Source organism: Falco naumanni, chromosome 2 (assembly GCF_017639655.2).
Source record: "Falco naumanni isolate bFalNau1 chromosome 2, bFalNau1.pat, whole genome shotgun sequence".
In the NCBI taxonomy this organism is placed as follows: Eukaryota; Metazoa; Chordata; class Aves; order Falconiformes; family Falconidae; genus Falco; species Falco naumanni.
This window is the reverse complement of record NC_054055.1, coordinates 24,356,585-24,377,029: the sequence shown is the minus strand read 5'-3', so window position 1 is coordinate 24,377,029 and position 20,445 is coordinate 24,356,585. Positions and strand designations below refer to the sequence as shown.

Genomic DNA, 20,445 nt, shown 5'->3' with positions numbered 1-20,445 from the left:
TGCCTAATACCTATTAGATGGCTGTAGCATTTAATACTAGGCATCTAAAATCACTTGTTGCAGTACCAAGCTTTTAAAAAACAGACCTGTTTTTTAATCGAGCTCGAAGTTACTGTGTTATGTTGGAAGCTATTAGCTTTCTTTAACTTCTCTACGTCTTTTTTGTATTCGCTTCATGTCAATATGCATGTGGATTCTGCCTTCAGATACTGTTTGAGAAAAAGAAATTACTAGCTTCAGTGTATGTCTATGTTTTTGACAGACCTGGAATCATCACACTGCAAGCTTTTTCAGAATCCAACCGAAAACTGTGGCTTGAAGCTATGGATGGAAAGGAACCGGTAAGGATATTTTTTTCGTTTTCTTTCTTTTTACAGTTTTATGGCACACATATTAAAGAAAGAAGCTACTATGTATTTCGGATGCTGTGTTACAGTACAGGCAAATACCGTTCTGTTCTTTTTGAGACACTTATTCCAAGTACACAGCAAAGTTAGGTACAAAGTAGAAAGAAGAACTATTAATGAATTTAAGACTTGATTTGTATATTATTATGTTAAGATATTTAATGTTCAAGTAATGTGATAGCATATTGTCAAATAGGATTCATGGTTCAGATAATGTTTGTGAAGTAGTAGGTTCCGCATTGGTAAAGACAAACCACCTTTTGGGCAGCATCATGGAGCAAACAGTACCATCCTGAAAGGCACTGCAGGGAGCATAAAAATGTGTTGAAACTTATGAAGAGACAGGATTGTGTGAGATTTCTTCCCACTATTAATCTTGCTCTTAAAAAAGTCACTGAATGAGGGTGATGCCAGACCTGCATCCAAGGGGAAAAAATGGTTGATTGGTTTTATGAGCTAGATGAGTGTTTTTACAAGCTGCTTGCTTGACTGAAACAGTAGAGAAATTACATCAGTAGTTGTATTGAAATTTAACCCATTTGGAGTCTGCAGATGTGATTTCTAACACATTTTAGGTGTCTACCCCAACACCTGTTAACCTGGGTGAGTGCTGTGGGGGTAAACACCTAAAGAAGGTGAAAGGCAAGGCTGGCTTTCCCCTAGCAGCAAGCTAATACGCAGCATGTTGCAACTACCAACAAACCTGACAATAAAGATTTTAAAGCAGACACTGACCTGTTGTATTTTGTGTGGTTTTTTTTCCCACAGATCTACACGCTGCCAGCCATTATTAGCAAGAAGGAAGAAAGTAAGCTCTTTCTTCATACAGAGTGACCAAATATTGCTATATTTCTGTAGTGTGGTTTCTAGATACGTGTGTGAGAGAGAGAAATATTAATTATTTTATGTTTTCTTTCTATTGCTATGAAATAACTGCTGGATTACATGATTGGGTTACACGAAAGCACGTCTAAGCTATGTAAACTGTGAGAAAGCCTTCAACTTTTGTATTACTATCAAACATAAATTGGAAGAAAATTTGATTGGGCCGGAAGCTATAATATATTTAACAAAACTGTAAAAAGTTTCTCGGTAGTCTGTATACCTAAATATAAATACATGTCAGTGTGTTGCAATAATACTCCTATATAGAATCATAGAATCATTTAGGCTGGAAAAGACGTTTAAGATCAAGTCCAACTGCTAACCCAGCACTGCCAAGTTCTCCACTAAACCATGTCCCTAAGTGCCACGTCTACATGTCTTGTAAATACCTCCAGGAAGGGTGAGTCAACCACCTCCCTGGGCAGCCTCTTCCAATGCTTGATAACCCTTTCAGTGGAGAAATTTTTCCTCTTATCCAGTATAAACCTCCCCTGGCCAAACTGAGGCCGTTTCCTCTCATCCTCTTGCTTGTTACTTGGGAGAAGAGACTGACCTTACTACAACCACCTTTCAGGTAGTTGGAGAGAGCAATAAGGTCCGCCTGTGCCTCCTTTTCTCCAGGCTAAACAATCCCTGTTCTGTCAGCTGCTCCTCATCAGACTTGTGCTCCAGACCCTTCACCAGCCCCGTTGCCCTTCCCTGGACACGCTCCAGCACCTCAATGTCTTTCTTGCAGTGAGGGGCCCCAAACTGAACCCAGTATTAGAGGTGCGGCTTCACCAGTGCCCAGTACAGGGGGACAATCCCTGCCCTTGTCCTGCTGGCCACTCTGTTTCTGATACAAGCCAGGATGCTGTTCACCTTCTTGGTCACCTGGGCACACGGCTGGCTCACGCTCAGCTGGCTCTCAGCCAGACACCAAGGTCCTTTTCCACCAGGCAGCTTTCCAGGCACTGTGCCCCAGGCCTGTAGCGCTGCCTGGGGTTTTTGTGACCCAAGTGCAGGACCTGGCACTCAGCCTTGTTGAATCTCATACAGCTGGCCTCAGCCCATCACATCTTTTTGGGTTTAGGTGTATAGGCACCGTTGAGTAATAAAATGAGTGTATTTAAAGTTACTGTGAGATCTATGTCTATAATTGTATTAACCTTACATTAACACATATTTGTTATTAACATAGTACTATATTAACACAAATACGTAAAAATAATTTAAACATATCTGTGGGTGTGTGTATCAGAGAGATGTGTCAGATGTGGACATACATCTTTATAGGAGGTATATTTGAGACTCTGAAATCTAAAATTGAAACCACTATGTCTGTTTTTTATATGATAGTGTTTATTTTAATAGTGACAAATATGCTGCTTTGAGATCTTTATTTAGCTAGTTAGAGCAGTGAAGATACAAAAATTAATGAGAAATACATTCACTTCAAATAACATCACTAATCAAAGTCAATAACAAAGATTGTTTTACTGTGTTACCATTTTATGAGTGGTTATGTGGATGTGCAAGGAACAAAGAATGTTGTATTAAACCCAACAAATATATTCTGTTTATTCTGTCCTGAACTCTTCAAAGTGTTTTCCTCAGCAGAGGAAAGGGAATACAGTAATCTCCTTTTAAAGCAGCAAGCTTTCAGCTGTGTGTGGAGAGGGGCTACTGATTTCTGAGAAAGACGGTAAAATATTCTGCTCCTAATGATACACTGATGATTAGAAAGTTGGATTTTGAGTGCTAAGGGTGTGTCTGCAAGAATACTATTACAGAATGTGTCGTAATCTTGTGGATAAATGTGTATCAATTCTTCTTGACTAACATGTGAATGTAGCTAATCACAGAGATTTTGTGTATTGATAAGTTAGAAAAGAATTACCTTTTTTCTTCTTTTTATAGTGTTCTTAAATGAAGCAGGTTTCAACTTTGTGAGAAAATGTATTCATGCTGTAGAAACAAGAGGTGTGTATTAAATCACAAATTACGTATTAGATTATTTTAAGTATTATTTCTCAAATACTACTTTGATTAATCCTACATGTTTTACAGCTGTGCTTTGGAGTGTGTCCATCATTTGGTTTGTACTTTTCACATTTTATCTGTATACTTTACACTTAAAACTGTTGCTACAAGTTACAACAAAAGTTCTTAATGTATCATTTAAGTGGGCTTTTAAAAGATTTTCTGAATTTCATGTTATTTAGGCAGCTTAATTCACACTTGCACACATATTTGTGTGCACAGAATTATGCTTTCTTTTGGTAAAACTGTAGTGAGTCTCAGCTCCCAACTTTGGTTTCTGGCATGAAACCTGAACACCAAAAAGTGGCATGAACACTCTCTGCTGAAACACCATTTTTGCAGAGCATAACTCCTATCATTTTATTCACTTATTTTGTACATGGTAAAATGTTTAGGAACTCTTTTTTTTTGGCAGTGGGTGTATACAAAAAGAAAGTAATAATCACTCTGCTGCTGATGTGATATATTGCAACTCACAGCAAGTTTTTAATTGTCCCCTTCCAAATAAGGATCTATGGCTGTATTGTCTTCCATAAAAAGAGGTAGCCTTTTCCTGTCCATGCCCTGAACTGTCATTATGCAACTCTCTTCTAACCCAAAAGGTGTGTGGTCTTTCTGTGCAACATTGAGCTCAAGGTGAATTCAGTTTTTCAGGTAACAGTGTTGTGTAGCTTTTGAATCACTGCTGAATCAGAGCTTGCATTTTTTTCCGGGGGTCAGGGAAAGGATTTCAAAACAAATTGCCTAGGTTATCTAAGTGAGGTCAGACTTTGGAATGTTGTTTTCAGCGGAAAAGTGGACAATTTTTAAATTGTAGGACCTGAGGTAGGCACAAGGGAAAACTTTTAAATCCCACTGATTTTAAAAGAGAGTTAAAACCAATAAAATTATCATCACTGGAATACTGAAATACTGTGTTGTGAATGTCACACTTTAAACGTTATTCGTTATTAGTATCTGTGCTGTAAAAAAAAAAAAAAAACAGCAATGGAAACTTATGGGTAAATTGGGACTTGACTTGTCTCTATTTTGCATGTGCATCCATGCATAACATAGAAATTCTTAACAGCAGTGTTGCAACAGTGTACAGTACATGTGTCTATGAAGTCCAATCATTCTTGCTATAAACATCGATAAAATATTAATTATAAGGGATGATGGTCTAAACAAATATAGATGCATAATAATTCCACTGAAGTCTAGGTAAGATAAAATTTATTGACATGTAATGTGTTTTAAGACTGCTTTTGGGTCTTATTTTTCATTTTCCCAGCCATCTCCTTGTTTGCTAGTATGGGTCATTTCTATGCAAAAGGGCCCTGTTAATGGAATGCATTTATTGATATCCCAGAAGGTAGTTCAGGAATGTAATTGTACAATTTTCCATAAATACATTCAGATGTTTTGAAAACATACAGCAAGGATGCATCAGCATATATTGAAATAACCATATTTTCATTGTGCTTGTTTTCCCCAATGTAGGTATTACAATCCTGGGGCTGTACAGAATAGGTGGTGTGAACTCCAAGGTGCAAAAGCTGATGAATACTATATTTTGTAAGTATCTGAAGTAAACCTTTGTCAGTGTGCAGTGCATGTGCTGTGGTCCCTTTTGCCTTAACTCCTGTGCTCAGAAGAATATGTCATACTAGTTACAATTTTGTATGTGCACTTTGAGTGTACAGTCGTAAGATGAGTGATCCATCTCACTAGTTTATGTGCATTAGGATTCAATTTCTACATGTAATCATTGATAAACATGAGCAAATTAGTAATAAAATGCATTTCTTCTTTTAGCTTCCAGGTTGTATTTATTGGTATCCATTTGGCGTATTTCAGAAGTGTTCCAAATCTTAGTTCTGTAACACAGCATAACTCAGTTTATAGACAGTTGTTCTAGTCTTTCACTTGCTAATTTGGCACTCCAGTGCCTGTGTTTGAATGTCTAAGCCAAATACATTTGTTGTTGGCTTGGGCTTACTTTACACTTTTATACAGTGCATATAGCTAATGTTTAAAGGTACTAAATATCAGTGCTACATTTATTTTTATTAATACTATGGCAGAAATTAAAAGATTCAAATTGTTCAGATTGGTAGTTAATCTGGCTAATAAGTGATCACGTGAGCTAAATGACTGATCTGTTAGCTTCTGGTTTGCAGCTTTACTAGCTAGTACTATAACACAATCGTAATTCAATTTTCTACCAGCCCCTAAATCTCCTCCTGATATGGATATTGATATGGAACTTTGGGACAATAAAACAATAACAAGCGGACTAAAAAACTACCTCAGGTAAGTATGCTGCTACGCAAATCTCAGTACTCCTTTTCTGACCTACTAACCTTTTGCTGATTAATATCATATTACATTTCATGTATCCATTAACATGGTAATAATGGAGTATATTATTTTGCCTAATGTCCCTGTGATTATGTATAATAATAAATCTAAAATTTGTAACGCATTTCTGCCTTATTAAGATAGTCATGCATTATATAGACCTAAATTTGGCAGCATTTAATTATTTACATTTTTTTATTTAATTTTTTTTACATTAACCACAAAGCATGTTGTGCTTAGTCTTTCTTTTCTGAATCCCTTAAGCTACATACTGTGAGGTTTCATGGCATCATTGTTGGAGCAGAATAAAAATCTCTGCAAAAGTTTAGGTTTCTATCCTATGCTGTTTGTGTCTTCACCAACACAATATTCTTCCCACACTACCATTTATTTTAAATTTTTTGCTAATAACAGACAGAATTTTCAAGAATTATGGGACTTTTAAGATAACTCTTTTTTGGGTCTCAATATATAACGTTCAAAAGAAACATACTAAAAAGCATCAAATCCAGATGGTGGGTGTTCTATGCCTTCTAAAAATCTACATTTCCTAAACTGGTCACCTAACAAAGGGCAGTGTCAGAAATCCCTATTCACTCTGGAAAATACACCTAGGATTTAAAGTGGAATGATCATGTATGCTTCATTGAAAAGACTGGCTTAGGTTGAAGAAATTTATAATACATCTTCACAAGCACAAATCGTTGTAGATACTGTGTGTGTGTGAAATTAGAATGTGAGCTAGCAGTAGCTGTGTGTTTGTCTATAAGGCAATTCCCAGCCTGCCTTTCAAAGGATGACTTTTCCAAGATCTCTCAGATCAGAACTTCAGTCCCAAATTTCATCATGTTTTGGCCTTGCTTGGGCAAAAGATTGCTTCTGCAGCCCACTGTACCATGTTCTGCAGCTGTATTTATTCATGTTTTGAGGTGTGGAAGTCAGAAAACAGTGAGTCTCTGTGCTGACGTCAGTGCCAGTAACATTTCTCTTACTCATTTATATGATGGCACCAGATTCAGCTCAGAGATTTCCAGACTATGTACATGACTGAGTTGTATGCTACTTGTAATCAGTCATCACTGAATTGGGTTTCCTAAAACATACCAATACACATTGTGCAGCTGTTGAGGGCTAGCATAGTCACACCCATAAAACGTAAAAAACTTTGAGCAATGGTGTTTGTTTGGTTTTTTTTTAATTTCCTTTTAATATTTTTTTACAACCAGGTGTCTTTCAGAACCACTGATGACTTTCAAGCTGCACAAAGATTTCATTGTTGCTGTTAGTAAGTAAAGTAATACACTTTCATGAAAGCAATATTGTTTCTAACCTTTGCTCTCCTCAGTTACGATCCTTACTTTTCTCCTTGGTCTGTTATTCAGTGATCCAGCCATAGATCCGCGTTCTTCCATGTCACTGTATGTGACAGCACAGTGCCACATGAAATCCTTCAAAACAGAGAAGTCACACTAGATAAAGCTGTGCAGTGGTTCATTCTGATCTTTTTAGAGGTGCTGTGTGACTGCCTTCTGCAAGAAATTTTGAACCTTGATTTATATGTATGTTTGTTTTATACAGGCTGATAATTCTTTTATGGCATTCATCAGTCTCATCCAGGGACCTTTATTTTCCCAGCTTGCCTTGAAAAATTGGAGGGGGATGATAATTACCTCCTTTTCACAAATGGAGTAATTAGATACAGAGATAGTAAGATTGCTTTTCTAACAACTTCAGTTTAGAATTTAAAGTTATTTCCCATTTCCTCTTGCCTTGGTAAGAATAAAAGACATTCAAGAGTTTTAGATATTTTAAATACCAAGGAGTAAAATCTTGGATTTCACTGAAGTGGCACATCCGGTCAACATTGCCCTAATTTTGTTGGTTCCAGAATTGGTGGTAACTGCTTTTGCTGACTTACTTGAGAAACAGATTTCAGAATGTTGTAATAAATATAATCAAATTGTCCTCATTGTTTTAAAGGCTAATTGTGTTTGGCTTCTTCTAATGCATGTGTATATTAGCATACAGGCATTGGTATCATTTGTAGTTGCATCTTAGCATGTGTCTAATTTACCAAGAATATTTGTTTTCTGTTTAATAGAGTCAGATGATCAGAACTACAGAGTTGAGGCAGTGCATGCGCTTGTGCATAAGTTACCAGAGAAGAACAGAGAGATGCTGGACATCCTTATCAAGCACTTGGTCAAGTAATTATTAATTTTTTTTTTCTCTTTGGCACGATTGTAAGATGCGATCATTTCTGCTTTAAATTTGTCAGTGTTGCTTAATCCATTCTCTGTATTGAAACCATGCCACTTGAAATTACATTTTATTTCTAAAATGCTGTTCTCGACGTAGCTGAAGAATACTCACTGTAGAAACAAGATAAAAACACCATAAACAGTCACCAAAATGACCAACTACATTTATAAAATAAACCCACTCAGTGTTTTTGTTCGCATTGCTAGTTACTACAGGAATTGTCACTAATTAAATTTAAGAAACATCTAAAACTGTGCTAAGGTCAATAGAAAATGCTGGTTTGAATCAGACTCGAGGTCCCACAGTGTTTCAGAAATGGAGACTAGACTAATGTGATAATCCTTGGCCATGTTTGATCTTATTTTTCTCTTAACAGCTCTGAAGTGTAGTATCATTTGACACGAGTTTGAAGCATTATTATTGATATTTTTTATATCTATATAAATGTCTAAACCCACTGTTCATTCTCTCTTGTTTCGTCAGCTTCTCTGAGTATTAATTGTCAGATGGAAAAGAGTTTGCATTTCTTTGAACTGATGACCTTTTGTCTTCACTAAATTATACTTAGCATGTGCTGTGAGACAAAAAGGACAAGTTTTTATGTCTCTCTCTGTCTTATGTCTCCATATCACTAGCTATGATTACATACCAATATTACATTATAATTTATCCTATTTCTTCATGAAACATTATTCATGTAAGTTTTACTAAAATTTTGGTCAATTTATACAGGTATTTGCCGAATACTTTTTAATATGTATTATACTTTCAGATTTAGGATGCTGTATACTTTTTAGTACTTTTATCAGTGATCTGGAAATGTGAATACTGAAACAGCAGTGTTCAGATAAGGCCTACATGACCAATACATGTAGAAGATGTAAGAGAGGTGTCCATATTGTTTTAATTTTGTTCATTATGTCTCAGCTATTGCACTTCTTTGATCACAGCTTGAGCCACAGCCTGCAGTAAGCTGTCTACAGTGGAGCCTAATACAGTTTTGCTTCCTCTTATATATGTGAGAACTTTGAAAATTTATTTGATAGGAAATTATTTAGCCCTTTATATCATCAGCCCCTGGAGAACTAACATGATAGCAAGCTGCTGTGAATGTTTCCATTGCAAAAACTGATTAGGCAGACCCTGCATCTCATTATACGTGGGGTAACCCAGAGAACCAGATGAAAGTAAGTTTCATAAGTTTCCTTGCTCACAGAGTTGTTCGATTAGCTAACGAAGATAATATCTACTGCTTTCTAATCCTCTAAAAAGTTAAACATTTGATGAGGGTTTAATGATTTTGTAAAAGCTGTTCATCTGGAAGCCCCCAAATTAGAAATATATATGCTTAGGAACTGACTTATTTGTAGGCACAATTACTTTTAGGCAAGTGTTTCTTTCTTGACCTCTTTTCCTGGCTTCCTTATTTTCAGTGTGACCTCAGGTGCATTTTCGAAGAAAAGCATGCCTGCAGTATTTCCTTCTTTAATTGTTCTCTTTAACTCTTGCCTATCTCATCTTTGATGTAATTCTCATTTCTGATGAATGTAGTCTTACCATTCGATACTGAATGCTTTCAGTTCTTTTCTTTCCAGCATTCAATTCACCCCTTCTAAGCTGTCATATAATTTACCAGCGGTTCTTTATGCTAGCAGTTCTAATGAGACTGAATTCAAAATTGATCTCTTGAGTGTATTAGTTATATTCCTTCCTCAACTTTTTCCTACCACTTGTGTGGAGATTTTTTCAAGAAACAAATGGCAGATAAAGTGCCTAATTTTATGAAAATGGGAAAATATGAAAAAAAACATAGCCTCCTGTTTCTTTAATCTTTTGTTTAAAATCCAGTTTTAAAAAGTACACCCTTTCCCTATATTTCTTATAGCTGTTCAGTTCCTTATGTATGCTTTTGTGTCTAGGTGAAAATACTGTACCTGTAACTATGGGTTATAAAATAAGGGTAAGATTATTTTTTCTTGGTTTAGGCCTTAAGGTCTTACAACTCTGCCTCTGCTGACTTTTGTCTCACTGTGCAAAATTAAATATGATCTAGATGTTGTGGGGTGTAGATCACACTAAAACCAAACCAAACTAGGAAATCCTGAAAAGCTCCCTGCAGAGAGGTGATACTGCGTGAGTATATATTCAGGGAGCAGCTAGACAAACATTGGAAGTTTGATGTTATTTTCACATAGGTAACTAATTTCTTTTTTTTTGTTTTTAAACCTTCCTAGTCAAAATACTTGTCCATTTTAAAGCGTAAATCATTCTTTGGTATGCTTTAATAACACCACACTTTTCTAAAGTAGATAGTCAGGAGTCTACAATCTGGCAGTATCAAAAATTTCCTGGTGATAGATCAAAGAAAGAGATTATGAGGAGAAAGCAACTGCACCTTAATGAATGTCGTACAGCTGCCTGAAATGCATCATTACTTTGGCTTGTATCTATTCAGTAGCCCAGCAACAGTAGGACTAGGTCAGGGGAAATTACCTAATCAAAATGATCCATTTACGGGCATGGGCTTTTTTCTCTTCTGGAAGAAACTGAGCCTTTGAAACACTTTGTAGAAAGTCCTTTCTGGTAACAATGTTATTAAATTCACCATTCATTTTATTAACCAAGCTACCAAATTTGTAACCAAGGAAACCCAAACACAGGCACTACTTTCTCTCTTACACTACAAGACTATAATGTTTGTGTAAGAAACCTTAACAGTCACTGTGCAGCATAAAGCAGGGTAACATAGAAAGGGTTTGCTGGGTGTTTTTAGGTTTTTCTAACAAACCTAAAACTGAGTAATTCAAAATTCCATTTTAATTAAAATACTAGTGAACTTCCCAAACACCCTTTAATGACCTAAGTCAAACAGAAGATCTGTAAAAGAAAATTAGATCAAGATAATTGGCTAAAAATGTGCTTTAACAAGGTAGTATTTTGATGATACGGCTTCCAAATAACTATCTCAGCCAGTGCATCTGAAGTAAAATTTTGGGAAGTTTTATTGGCATAACTTAATGAAGCAACATAGGAAACATATAAGAAGATTGGCATTTATTTTCCTGCAGTTTATAATCATGTTGTCACCAATACAAACCCCTTTCCCATATTTCTCCTGCTTCTCAATGTGAATGGGATGTGAAAACGCTCCTCTTTCAAATACGAGGGCAGTTTTCATTATAGAAGTAATTGTACAGTCTATCTTGCCTCTATACCAAGATAATTCTACTATTCTACTCATTCTGTGTACCTACTCAACAGTGAGACTGAGAGAAAGGGTAATGTGTAAGTCCTGGCATGGGTTTGATCCTGATCCTAACAAAATCCCCCAGTAGCCTAGGGAAAATCTTTTTATCACTGCCTTTTTAATCTTTGTTAAGGGGATAGTATTTGTCTTATTTGCTACCAAACTGACATCAGATAGGTCATTTTACTGATGTTTGCATAACATTTTAAGAACAAATCAAGCTATGTGAGAATATTATTGGAAGGAAAATGTAGCAGATGTCTCTGTAAACCTGATTAATAAAGGCTGTCAGAGAAAACCAGAAGATAAAATTCACTCCTAGAACCTAGTCTTCTAGTATTTTATAGATTTTACTGTTTCTTAATTCTTAAAAGAAAAAAAAAAGGGGGTTTACGAGAATTATTTTAGTTATATAAGAAATGGCTCAGTTTGAAAATGGTAGCAGATAGCAGTGAGAAGGAAGAGGAAAATGTGAACAAGTGCCTCGATAACTGATTCTATTTGGTAGCAGATTCAGTAAAATCAACCATTAAAGTAATTATAAAATCTTTACTTGGCATGATGTTTCTCAGATATGAGGCAATAGGGCAGCTGTGACTGGGGAATCGCTGGCAGTTATTTCAAAGGATTTATAGTGAAACAGTTTTTACTTGGAAAATCTTATTTGTAAGGAGCGAAAAGGGGCATTGAGGATTACTGATTGATAGTTTTCATTTTACTATCTGATACGTTATTGGGACAACTAAGTTTCTGAATTTGGCTTTAAGAAGAAAAAAGACAGAAAATGTACAGTAAGCAATAACAGAATATACAGACATAAAAGGTTAATATATTGTAAAGCCAGATGTCATTATGATTATCTAGTGTTATCTATACCACAGAAACAATGATTTTACTGGCCCCATTGATCCCATGTTTTCAACATATTAACAAAGAGATCCTATTGCAATTTAAGTGTTTTCAGTAACTAAGCTTCTTTCCTCTACATGAAAGCTAAGGTATATGGTTGACCTCCATTATCACATAGTATTTTCAATCAATCCAACAACAAGTATTTGAGTTCCTGTATAATCATTGGAGAGAGATAGGTGCCTAACCTAAGATTCCTAAACTTTAGATGGTCTGGATCTCTCAGTGGAGACCTTCAAAAATCGTTGCTATTCCCTGTCAGTTATGTCAGGAATGTCAATATTTCCTTTAGGAAGACGTGCTGTTATTGCAGGATGGGAGCCTTAATGGAAATACAGTAGTTGTACTACACTGTATTTTGACTCTAGTAAAAGTGAAAGTTTTTAAAATGTTTTTAAAGGGGAGATGTGAACTTGGGATCTTCTTAAAGAAGTAGTCTTAACAGGTTTTTGCCTGTTGGAATTGTAGTTTAGCACACCAATTTAATTGCGTATTTTTGTGTTCATTTAAAGGGTATCATTACACAGTCAGCAAAATCTAATGACTGTATCCAACCTTGGTGTTATCTTTGGACCAACTCTGATGAGAGCCCAAGAAGAAACCGTGGCTGCTATGATGAACATTAAGTTTCAGAATATCGTCGTTGAAATTCTGATAGAGCATTATGAAAAGGTAGAAATACATTATCTGACTGTTTTGTGATGAAGTGAAACTAAGATCTCATTTTTATTACCATCATTATGTTCTTAAGAGTAAGAAATCCAGCATTTTTAGGTGGTCATTGATAGAATACCTTCTTACCACCCCATGCTATGGATCTGTATTCCTAGCCATTTTTTTGTGGCAGTGCAAGTACAGATCCAAGGCATCATCTCCCATGTTTTGAAGGAGTTTCTCTGAATCTTCAGTTGCCTTCTGAAGATCGCTGTGTCCTTCTTACATCTAGAAACAGAATGAGAAGGTCATAACTTTGCTCCATCTCTTCCCTGCTAGCAGTGTATGAAGGATCACTCTGGGTGAATACATGGATTCTCCCCTGAGTGCATCAGGTCAGAGTCTTTCTGACCATTGCCGTTCTTCGGGGATACGCCAGCTGCATAATGGAGATCTAACATCATGAAACCCCAGCCATCCTTCAGTTCCTCTTTTCACAAGCAGCATCTATGTGGATCCCCAGCAGAATCCCCTATTTCTCTGCTGTGTGTCATTTTTCCTTTTGTAGATACTAGATTAAAAGTAAAAAAGCAAAAGGAAAAAATAATGTATCTTACATAAGGTTTTATTCCTAGTTACAGGTTTTAAGCCCATCATGTCTTTGTGATTTAAAAGTTCTTGAATGATCTGGAATGTGCAAACTTCTGTAGGTACTCTTTTGCTTTGAAGAAAGGCATGTCTGTGATTGCCTGATTTAATTTGTTTTCCCCAAAGAGGCCAGTGACAGCAAAGGTCCATCCCAAACTCTTTCCTGGAACATTGAATAAGAACTGTTTCAGAGCTTGAGAAGGAAAATCCAGGAAATCTCAAACATTTACTTTCAGTCACTACCACTGCAGTTATCAGCCTCACTGAAAAGCCTCCTCGGATTTTGTTTTATTTTAAACTATTTGATTTCAGAACTCAGCAGAACAGTCAAGACCTTCTTTACTTGATGGAAAGAAATTATATTTTGGGGATCTTTTGCTGATATGTATCACCACCTCTGATAACTAACAAAACAAAGTGAAAAAACTTTGGATTTTTTCCATTTCACATTACTCAGCTAAGGGGCAGTGTCTTGTCAATACAGGATCCCCTCCACTGGTTGGTCAGTAATTACTGACAGTACTGCTTGGTATCATCAGTTATATTTCACAGGGACTCCTCAAAACTGGTACGATATTGATAGCCTCCTTGGCTGTAACTCCAAAACATATATATTAGGGGTTTCCAAGACTGACTTTACCCTCCAGAAAATTACAAGTTCATTCAATACAAAGACGGTGGCTGCACAACCAACATCACCCTTGCTGTATTTCTCTGTCTACAGACATGGTTTTGTATTGGTGTGCTGCTCACTAATGCCAAATACAGGTTTAATGTACTTCATGAGCATCTCAAGATGTCCATTGAAATATTTACTGCTGTGGAAGTATATTTGCTTTCTTCCACTTCTGTGAATGGCACAGAGGGATCTTTTCATTGTTCACTTCATCCTCTCCTGGGAGTGCCCTGTTGATAGAGGGTCCAGAAATCCTTGCACAGACAAATTTTGGCGTTGCATGCTATTTAACCTACAGCACTTGGCCTTAGGGAGACTGTATGTTTCTGATTCTTTTAGTAGCTTATTCAGGCAACCTTTCTCTGTAAAACCTCTTCTCCATTCCACAGAACTAATTCCACTTCCTTCCACAGAATGCTGTTAAGAGATACTCAGAGTTTACAGTCTGCCCTGGGAGGAATAAGTGAGAAAGAAGATCTGATACTAAAACCTGCAAATCTTTTGATTATATTTTTTGCTTTGATCGTCCTCCAAGGCAATGATCATTTTTGCTAGAAGTAACCAGGAAGATTTTTAGGGTCTTTCAAGATCTCTGCTGCCTGTGTCCTGGATATTGCAGAACAGACAATACAAATGAGAGTCAACCAAATCACTGGACCTTCTACATTTTGCTTGCTGGTATTCTGGCCAAACTTATCAGCAAAGTGCTATTTAAAGCCTCATGTGTAGCTATGTCAGAGTGCAGTAGTCACCCATAAAAATGTGAGGCTTTTCTGCATCAATGAAGTGCAAAATTGACCAATGGTAGCAGTGGTATGTAAAAGAGAAAAACCAGCAGATGCTCCAAACAGAAAGATGTTCCTCATCAAACTTGACCTTTTTGGCAAAGTAAAGTGGTTTTCAGAAATATAAACTGGACTGTAGTAAGTTACAACTGTGACACATTTCTATGACCTACAAAAGCTTTCACAGGAACACAGAAAAATATCAATCTTTTCCTACTATCTAAAAAAATGTATTACTTTCTGGGCAGGAGTTGGTAGTAAGCACCTATTGTAGGTTTTACAGTTTAGACTGTTAAGCACTTTTTAACAAGGGCTAAAAAATAAAAATATTTAAACAAATATTATAATTAGTATAAATTTTAAGTAGAGCTCAGTATTGTGGTTCTTGGATTGTAAAATGAGATCAGAGGAAAGTTTATATTCTGTGAATTTACTCTTCTGTAATGTGTGGGGCTATTACAGGATTAATTTTGGACAAGTGGTGAGGAAAACAAATGCATTAATAATGGAAGTGTAAGAGTACCTCTATTGTTTATGCATTTTTCCCCTTTTCTTTTTTAACCATGCAGATATTTCACACTGCACCAGACCCCAATATTCCTCTTCCCCAACCTCAGTCCAGATCAGGTTCAAGAAGAACAAGAGCAATTTGTCTCTCCACAGGTTCACGTAAACCCAAAGGAAGATATACACCCTGTCTAGCTGATCCTGACAGTAAGTTTGTCCTTGTTGACTGCTTGTCTTCCTTTGTATGTCTTGTTTTTTAACTTCCCTGGATAATATCCAACAGGTATTATGCTCCAATAACTATAAACATAGCAGATGTTGTTTCATCAGCTTTTTAACCCCTGTGAGTCACAGACACACTGTTGAATGACTGCATTACTTGCTTCTCTAGATGAGGAAGGATGTTTGGTTTTAGGCAAGTCTTGTATTGCATACAGTGCTCAAAAATCACTTAGAGTAGACTTTATATTCTAATCTAAATGTAGTCTGCTTTGAAACTGAGAAGTTCATTATTTGAAGTTCATCTCATTTGCTTTTAAGATGATTAGTAAGTTTGGGAAAATGTAAATACATTATTTCCTCTCCTCCTGTAATGAATGCAATTCAGTCAGAGTCAGAAGATCAAAACAGTTACTTGACTTTTTTCACATGCATGGGACTGTGGTCATTGGTTCAAAGTCAGCCATTGCCTAGGTTGCCAAAACCACTGAAACTTTGTTAATTTTTCTGAAATGGAAAAAAACTAATGTTTTTGGGAGAAACAGTATACTTACAGCTTGCTGTTTAACAGCAGGGAGTTATGTTTATACTTAATTGCTGCTTAGAATGCTTATTCATTTTTACATAGATGTGACTATTCAGAAGTTTCACTTAATTAATTTTCATCTAGTGGGCCATCACTTTTTTTACTAACTGGCTGTAGCAGTAAGTATTGAAACTTTAGCAAAGAATAGGTTGTTAACAGTTCCACTACTGCAACAGACTTCCCAAAGAACTTCTGTGTCCCTTGGTTCTTCAAGGAGATTTACATGAAACTGGTACAGTGAATTAATCCACATTTAAGGTGCTTCTGTTCTTGAGGATCTGTAGTAATTCTTAAGAATTCTTAAGACTTAAGTCTGTAATGTTAGGAAATGTATCCTCAATATACTCTTGCACAGGTGCTGCATTTTCTATAGCTTTATATTACATAATTCCTGCCAGTGAGGGTTTAAATACAAAATGAGAGCAATAGCTGCCCACACATCAATTGCCAGTGTGAATGGCATGGGATGCCGAGTAAGAAGTTGCAGAGGAACCACCAGTTACATTCACCAGAGGACAAATTAGGCAAGTTTCAACTGTTTTTCACTGTGCAGCTGCAATGACTGAATGCCAACATAAAAAAAAATAGAAGTAATTCCTGTGCAAGTGTTTTGCAGAGCATATGCAAGTTTATGCTTCATTCAGACACATATTATCCTGTTGACTCGCTTGGAAGTAGGTCTCACCCAAGAGCTCTTCACTTGTGCTTTGCTTGTTAGCTCAAGCTCAGCACTTGTCTACACAAGTTCCAGTTAAGATCTCGCTTGTGCCTGGAAGGCTGAGGCAGAAGCAGAGGTATTCTCCTTGACAAATATGTCTAGGTGTAGCTGGAGACAGGCAAGAGGGAGCCTTGGCTTCTGGCAATAGTAATTTCTGAAGTACTAGGTGGTTTTAAGTCATCATTTAGATGAAGCACAGACGCTTAACTATATTGCGGGAAATTAAGGGATTCCATATGGCATGAGAAAATGGCATACAAGTTTCAAATGGCAGGGAATGATAGAAAATTATAGAAAATGCACCTGACAAATTTAGGCTTCGGCCAACTTTGCAATTTCAAAGAGACTAATGGTCTGTAGAGGGGCAGGATGAGGGACAATCTAATCTGGAATACCAGAATTCTGGCCAGAAGTGGACAGAATATTACACTTCTGTTCCAGTGGCACTGCTGTCAGATCCACTCACTATGCAAGGCACTGGTATTTGTGACCTTATCTGTAGTATTCTGTGTAGTTATGGTCACTTGTTGCCAAGGATATTGAAACATTTGGAGGCAAAAGCAGCTGCATCATGTTGGTATAACTACTGTGTGGTTGAAGAATATACATTCTCTGCTTCTTGTCAAATTTGTGAATTTATCTCCTAGCTTTTAGGAAAAAAAATCCTATTAGAAACTAATGTGTGACTCAGTAGACTGAATCCAGTCTTAAAATAATCCAGCCTTCACTGTTTTATAGGCCAGTCCTTCCTCAGTTCTGTGAGTGTTCCTACCTTTACATCATCAGCAGATTTCTTTAGGATATTCCTACTTTTTTTTGCAAAAGATTATTGGAAACATCAGTACAAAGATTTTTGTGTAAGTAGGTAGATTTCTCTAATATCAGTCTAATAAAAGAAATTCATCAAATGTTCAACATGCAAGTTGTAAATAAAGGAATGAGTAGTTGTCCTTCTGCAGGATAGATTTCATGAAAGCTATGATGACTCAGGAAATAGGATATCTGTAGACAGACTTAGCCTTACAGAGACTGCAAAGATTCTCAGCAGCTTGGTAACAGAAGTAAAACTTAATTCTTGTGCCTGTCGGCAATAAAGTCATGCATTTACGAACAGGTGTGGCAACCACAACATTTGCCTTATTATGGAAATCCAGCAAGATATTCACCACAAAGATACTGCAATGCCTAACTGTTGTATTTTCTAAGGATTACTTGGATTGCAGGCAGTTCTTTTAAAATGCAAACTTCTGTGTGAAACAGTTTAGCCTGTAGCCCATTACATTCATCAGTTCTAAAGAAATAGCCACAAAAGGCATCTCTTCCAGGTTAAAAATAGGAATATGCATGAAACATGGAGTAACTAAATAGATATTTTGCCTTAAGAATCATTGCCTCTGAAACCACAGATTAATGAATTTGATGACCAGTAAGGTGCAAAGGGCTATAGGTGGCATGAGAGAAATGCACATGATTAGAAAATGTAAATTTTCCCCCCCTCTCTCTCTCCCCCCCTCCCCTCACTCCTCCCTAGGTGACTCATACAGCAGTAGCCCAGACAGCACTCCCATGGGCAGCATTGAATCTCTCTCTTCTCACTCCTCTGAGCAGAACAGCACCACCAAATGTGCACCTTCACAGCCCAGGGAGAAATCAGGAGGGATTCCATGGATTGCCTCTCCCCCTTCTTCTAATGGCCAGAAGAGTTCAGGCCTCTGGACTACAAGTCCAGAATCCTCATCAAAGGAGGATGCAACCAAAACAGATGTGGAGTCAGACTGCCAAAGTGTGGCTTCTGTCACTGGACCAGAGAATGCCTCTCCACCAACAGACCTGACCAAAAAGAGTTCTTACAGCCTGTCTGGGCTGAAAAGGTCTTCAGCATCTTCCCTTAGATCAATTCCTTCAGCTGAAGGTAATTTCCAAGGGCTTTTGGGACATCAGTGGTTTACTGTGACGGATCAGAGAGCAAGAGCTGCGTCTGAAAGCTAATGATAATCATTAATCTTTTTTTGTTTTCAAACTGTCTGATTGTTTCTTACCTATACAGCTCACACAGCTTAAAAGATATCAGTGTTTCTCAGAATTTAAAGGTGCAATCTATCCTGCTATGTCTTATCTAGACCACTGACTTGCAAGGTGTTGTTTTATAAGAAAAGTTGGTAGCTATTGTTTATCACTGTGCCAGAGGAATGAATCCTTGCGATGTGATTGATACTGATCAAAGCTAGCATTTAAATTTTAAAAGCACTAGGCTTAACATGTCTAATTGGCTGAAGTAGGAGACTGAAGGAAAGGTGGTTTGTTTATGGGTTTGGGGTTTTTTTTTAAGCTATGGTTTTTACTGTCAATGCCTTTAGTTGAGGTAGGACTGGACAGATGGAATAAAAAGATAATCCCTGGCATGAAATGTATGTCTGAAACCCTGCTGATGGAATGACTGCTTCATTCAGCCCTACTTGCATGGGTTGTTACCCAGTACTGCAAGCAGATTAACTTGAATGCAAGATTATGGATGAATTGCCCTGTATATGGACATGATGTGCAAGAACAAACACAAGTTTGCAATCCCAACTTCAGGAATCCAATTCCAGTGCGTAAGTTAGGACGCCAGTCTTCCTGTTCAGTCAAAGAAGAATGCTGCTTCAAAGATCTTGTATAGGATCCTGTATATATACACAAAAATAATGTATATGCAAAAAAGGCAGCAGTCCACAGATAGGTCAGTTTAAAAGACACATGTGGCCGTCCCTTGTATTCATTAAAAGGACTTCTTTGTGTGCAATACAGTCTGTGCAGCTATAGATTTGTTTTATCAAGTTACAGTAGCAATTTTTAGGCAAATCATGATCATTAATTCCTAAGTATTTTTTTAAAACTGTATGAAGCCTCTGTGGGTACTGAAATATTAATTCTTACAGATTAATGTGGTCTGGTTTCATAGTGGAAGCTGTCTTGAGCAGGAATGTGGACTAGATGACTTCCTGAGTCTCTTCCAACAATTCCATGCAGTATACTACTTTATAAATGTTATTTTTATTGTCACTTTGTAGTGAATGTACTATCTAGCCATTTCAGTGCAATGTAATTTTTTAGCCTTCACAATTTCAATGTCATTTCTTCATTCTTGCTGCTGGTCCTTTTCTTCTGGCTTTCTGCCTGAAAGGCTGTTTCTTCTCGCGCTTAGTAAGTATTTTCTCTACCTATTTTGCTTCTCAAAAAAAACCCAAGCACACACACACACACCCCCATACACCCTCCAGAACCAAGAAAACCTTTGCTTTGCATGTTATACATGTTGTGAAACAACTTAAATAGATTTAATATTCTCTATAATTTGGTTGTTTTCTTTAGGTAACAAAAGCTGCAGTGGATCTGTACAGAGCTTATCTTCAACAGATACCAAAGATACACCAAAGGCTCCACCAAACCCTGATTTACCTCCCAAAATGTGCAGGAGATTAAGATTAGATACCACATCAAGTAATGGTTATCAAAGACCAGGATCTGTGTAAGTCATCAAGACCCTTTGGAGATTCGTGTCTTTACAGTATTGTCTCCTGTAAAGTGATCCTAGAGA

The 20,445-nt window shown here is 36.9% G+C and overlaps 1 protein-coding gene across 1 annotated transcript in view; it reads left to right on the top strand.

The window, feature by feature from the left end:
* ARHGAP42 (Rho GTPase activating protein 42) overlaps window positions 1–20,445 on the top strand; it is a 162,138-nt gene that overhangs the window by 127,863 nt on the left and 13,830 nt on the right. Inside the window, exons 11-21 of the mRNA XM_040583783.1 lie at window positions 263–341; window positions 1,176–1,215; window positions 3,192–3,254; window positions 4,797–4,871; window positions 5,525–5,609; window positions 6,884–6,942; window positions 7,759–7,864; window positions 12,588–12,747; window positions 15,408–15,552; window positions 18,400–18,780; window positions 20,220–20,376. Of these exons, the coding sequence (XP_040439717.1) occupies window positions 263–341; window positions 1,176–1,215; window positions 3,192–3,254; window positions 4,797–4,871; window positions 5,525–5,609; window positions 6,884–6,942; window positions 7,759–7,864; window positions 12,588–12,747; window positions 15,408–15,552; window positions 18,400–18,780; window positions 20,220–20,376 (1,350 nt within the window). The remainder of the gene's footprint in view (window positions 1–262; window positions 342–1,175; window positions 1,216–3,191; window positions 3,255–4,796; window positions 4,872–5,524; window positions 5,610–6,883; window positions 6,943–7,758; window positions 7,865–12,587; window positions 12,748–15,407; window positions 15,553–18,399; window positions 18,781–20,219; window positions 20,377–20,445) is intronic.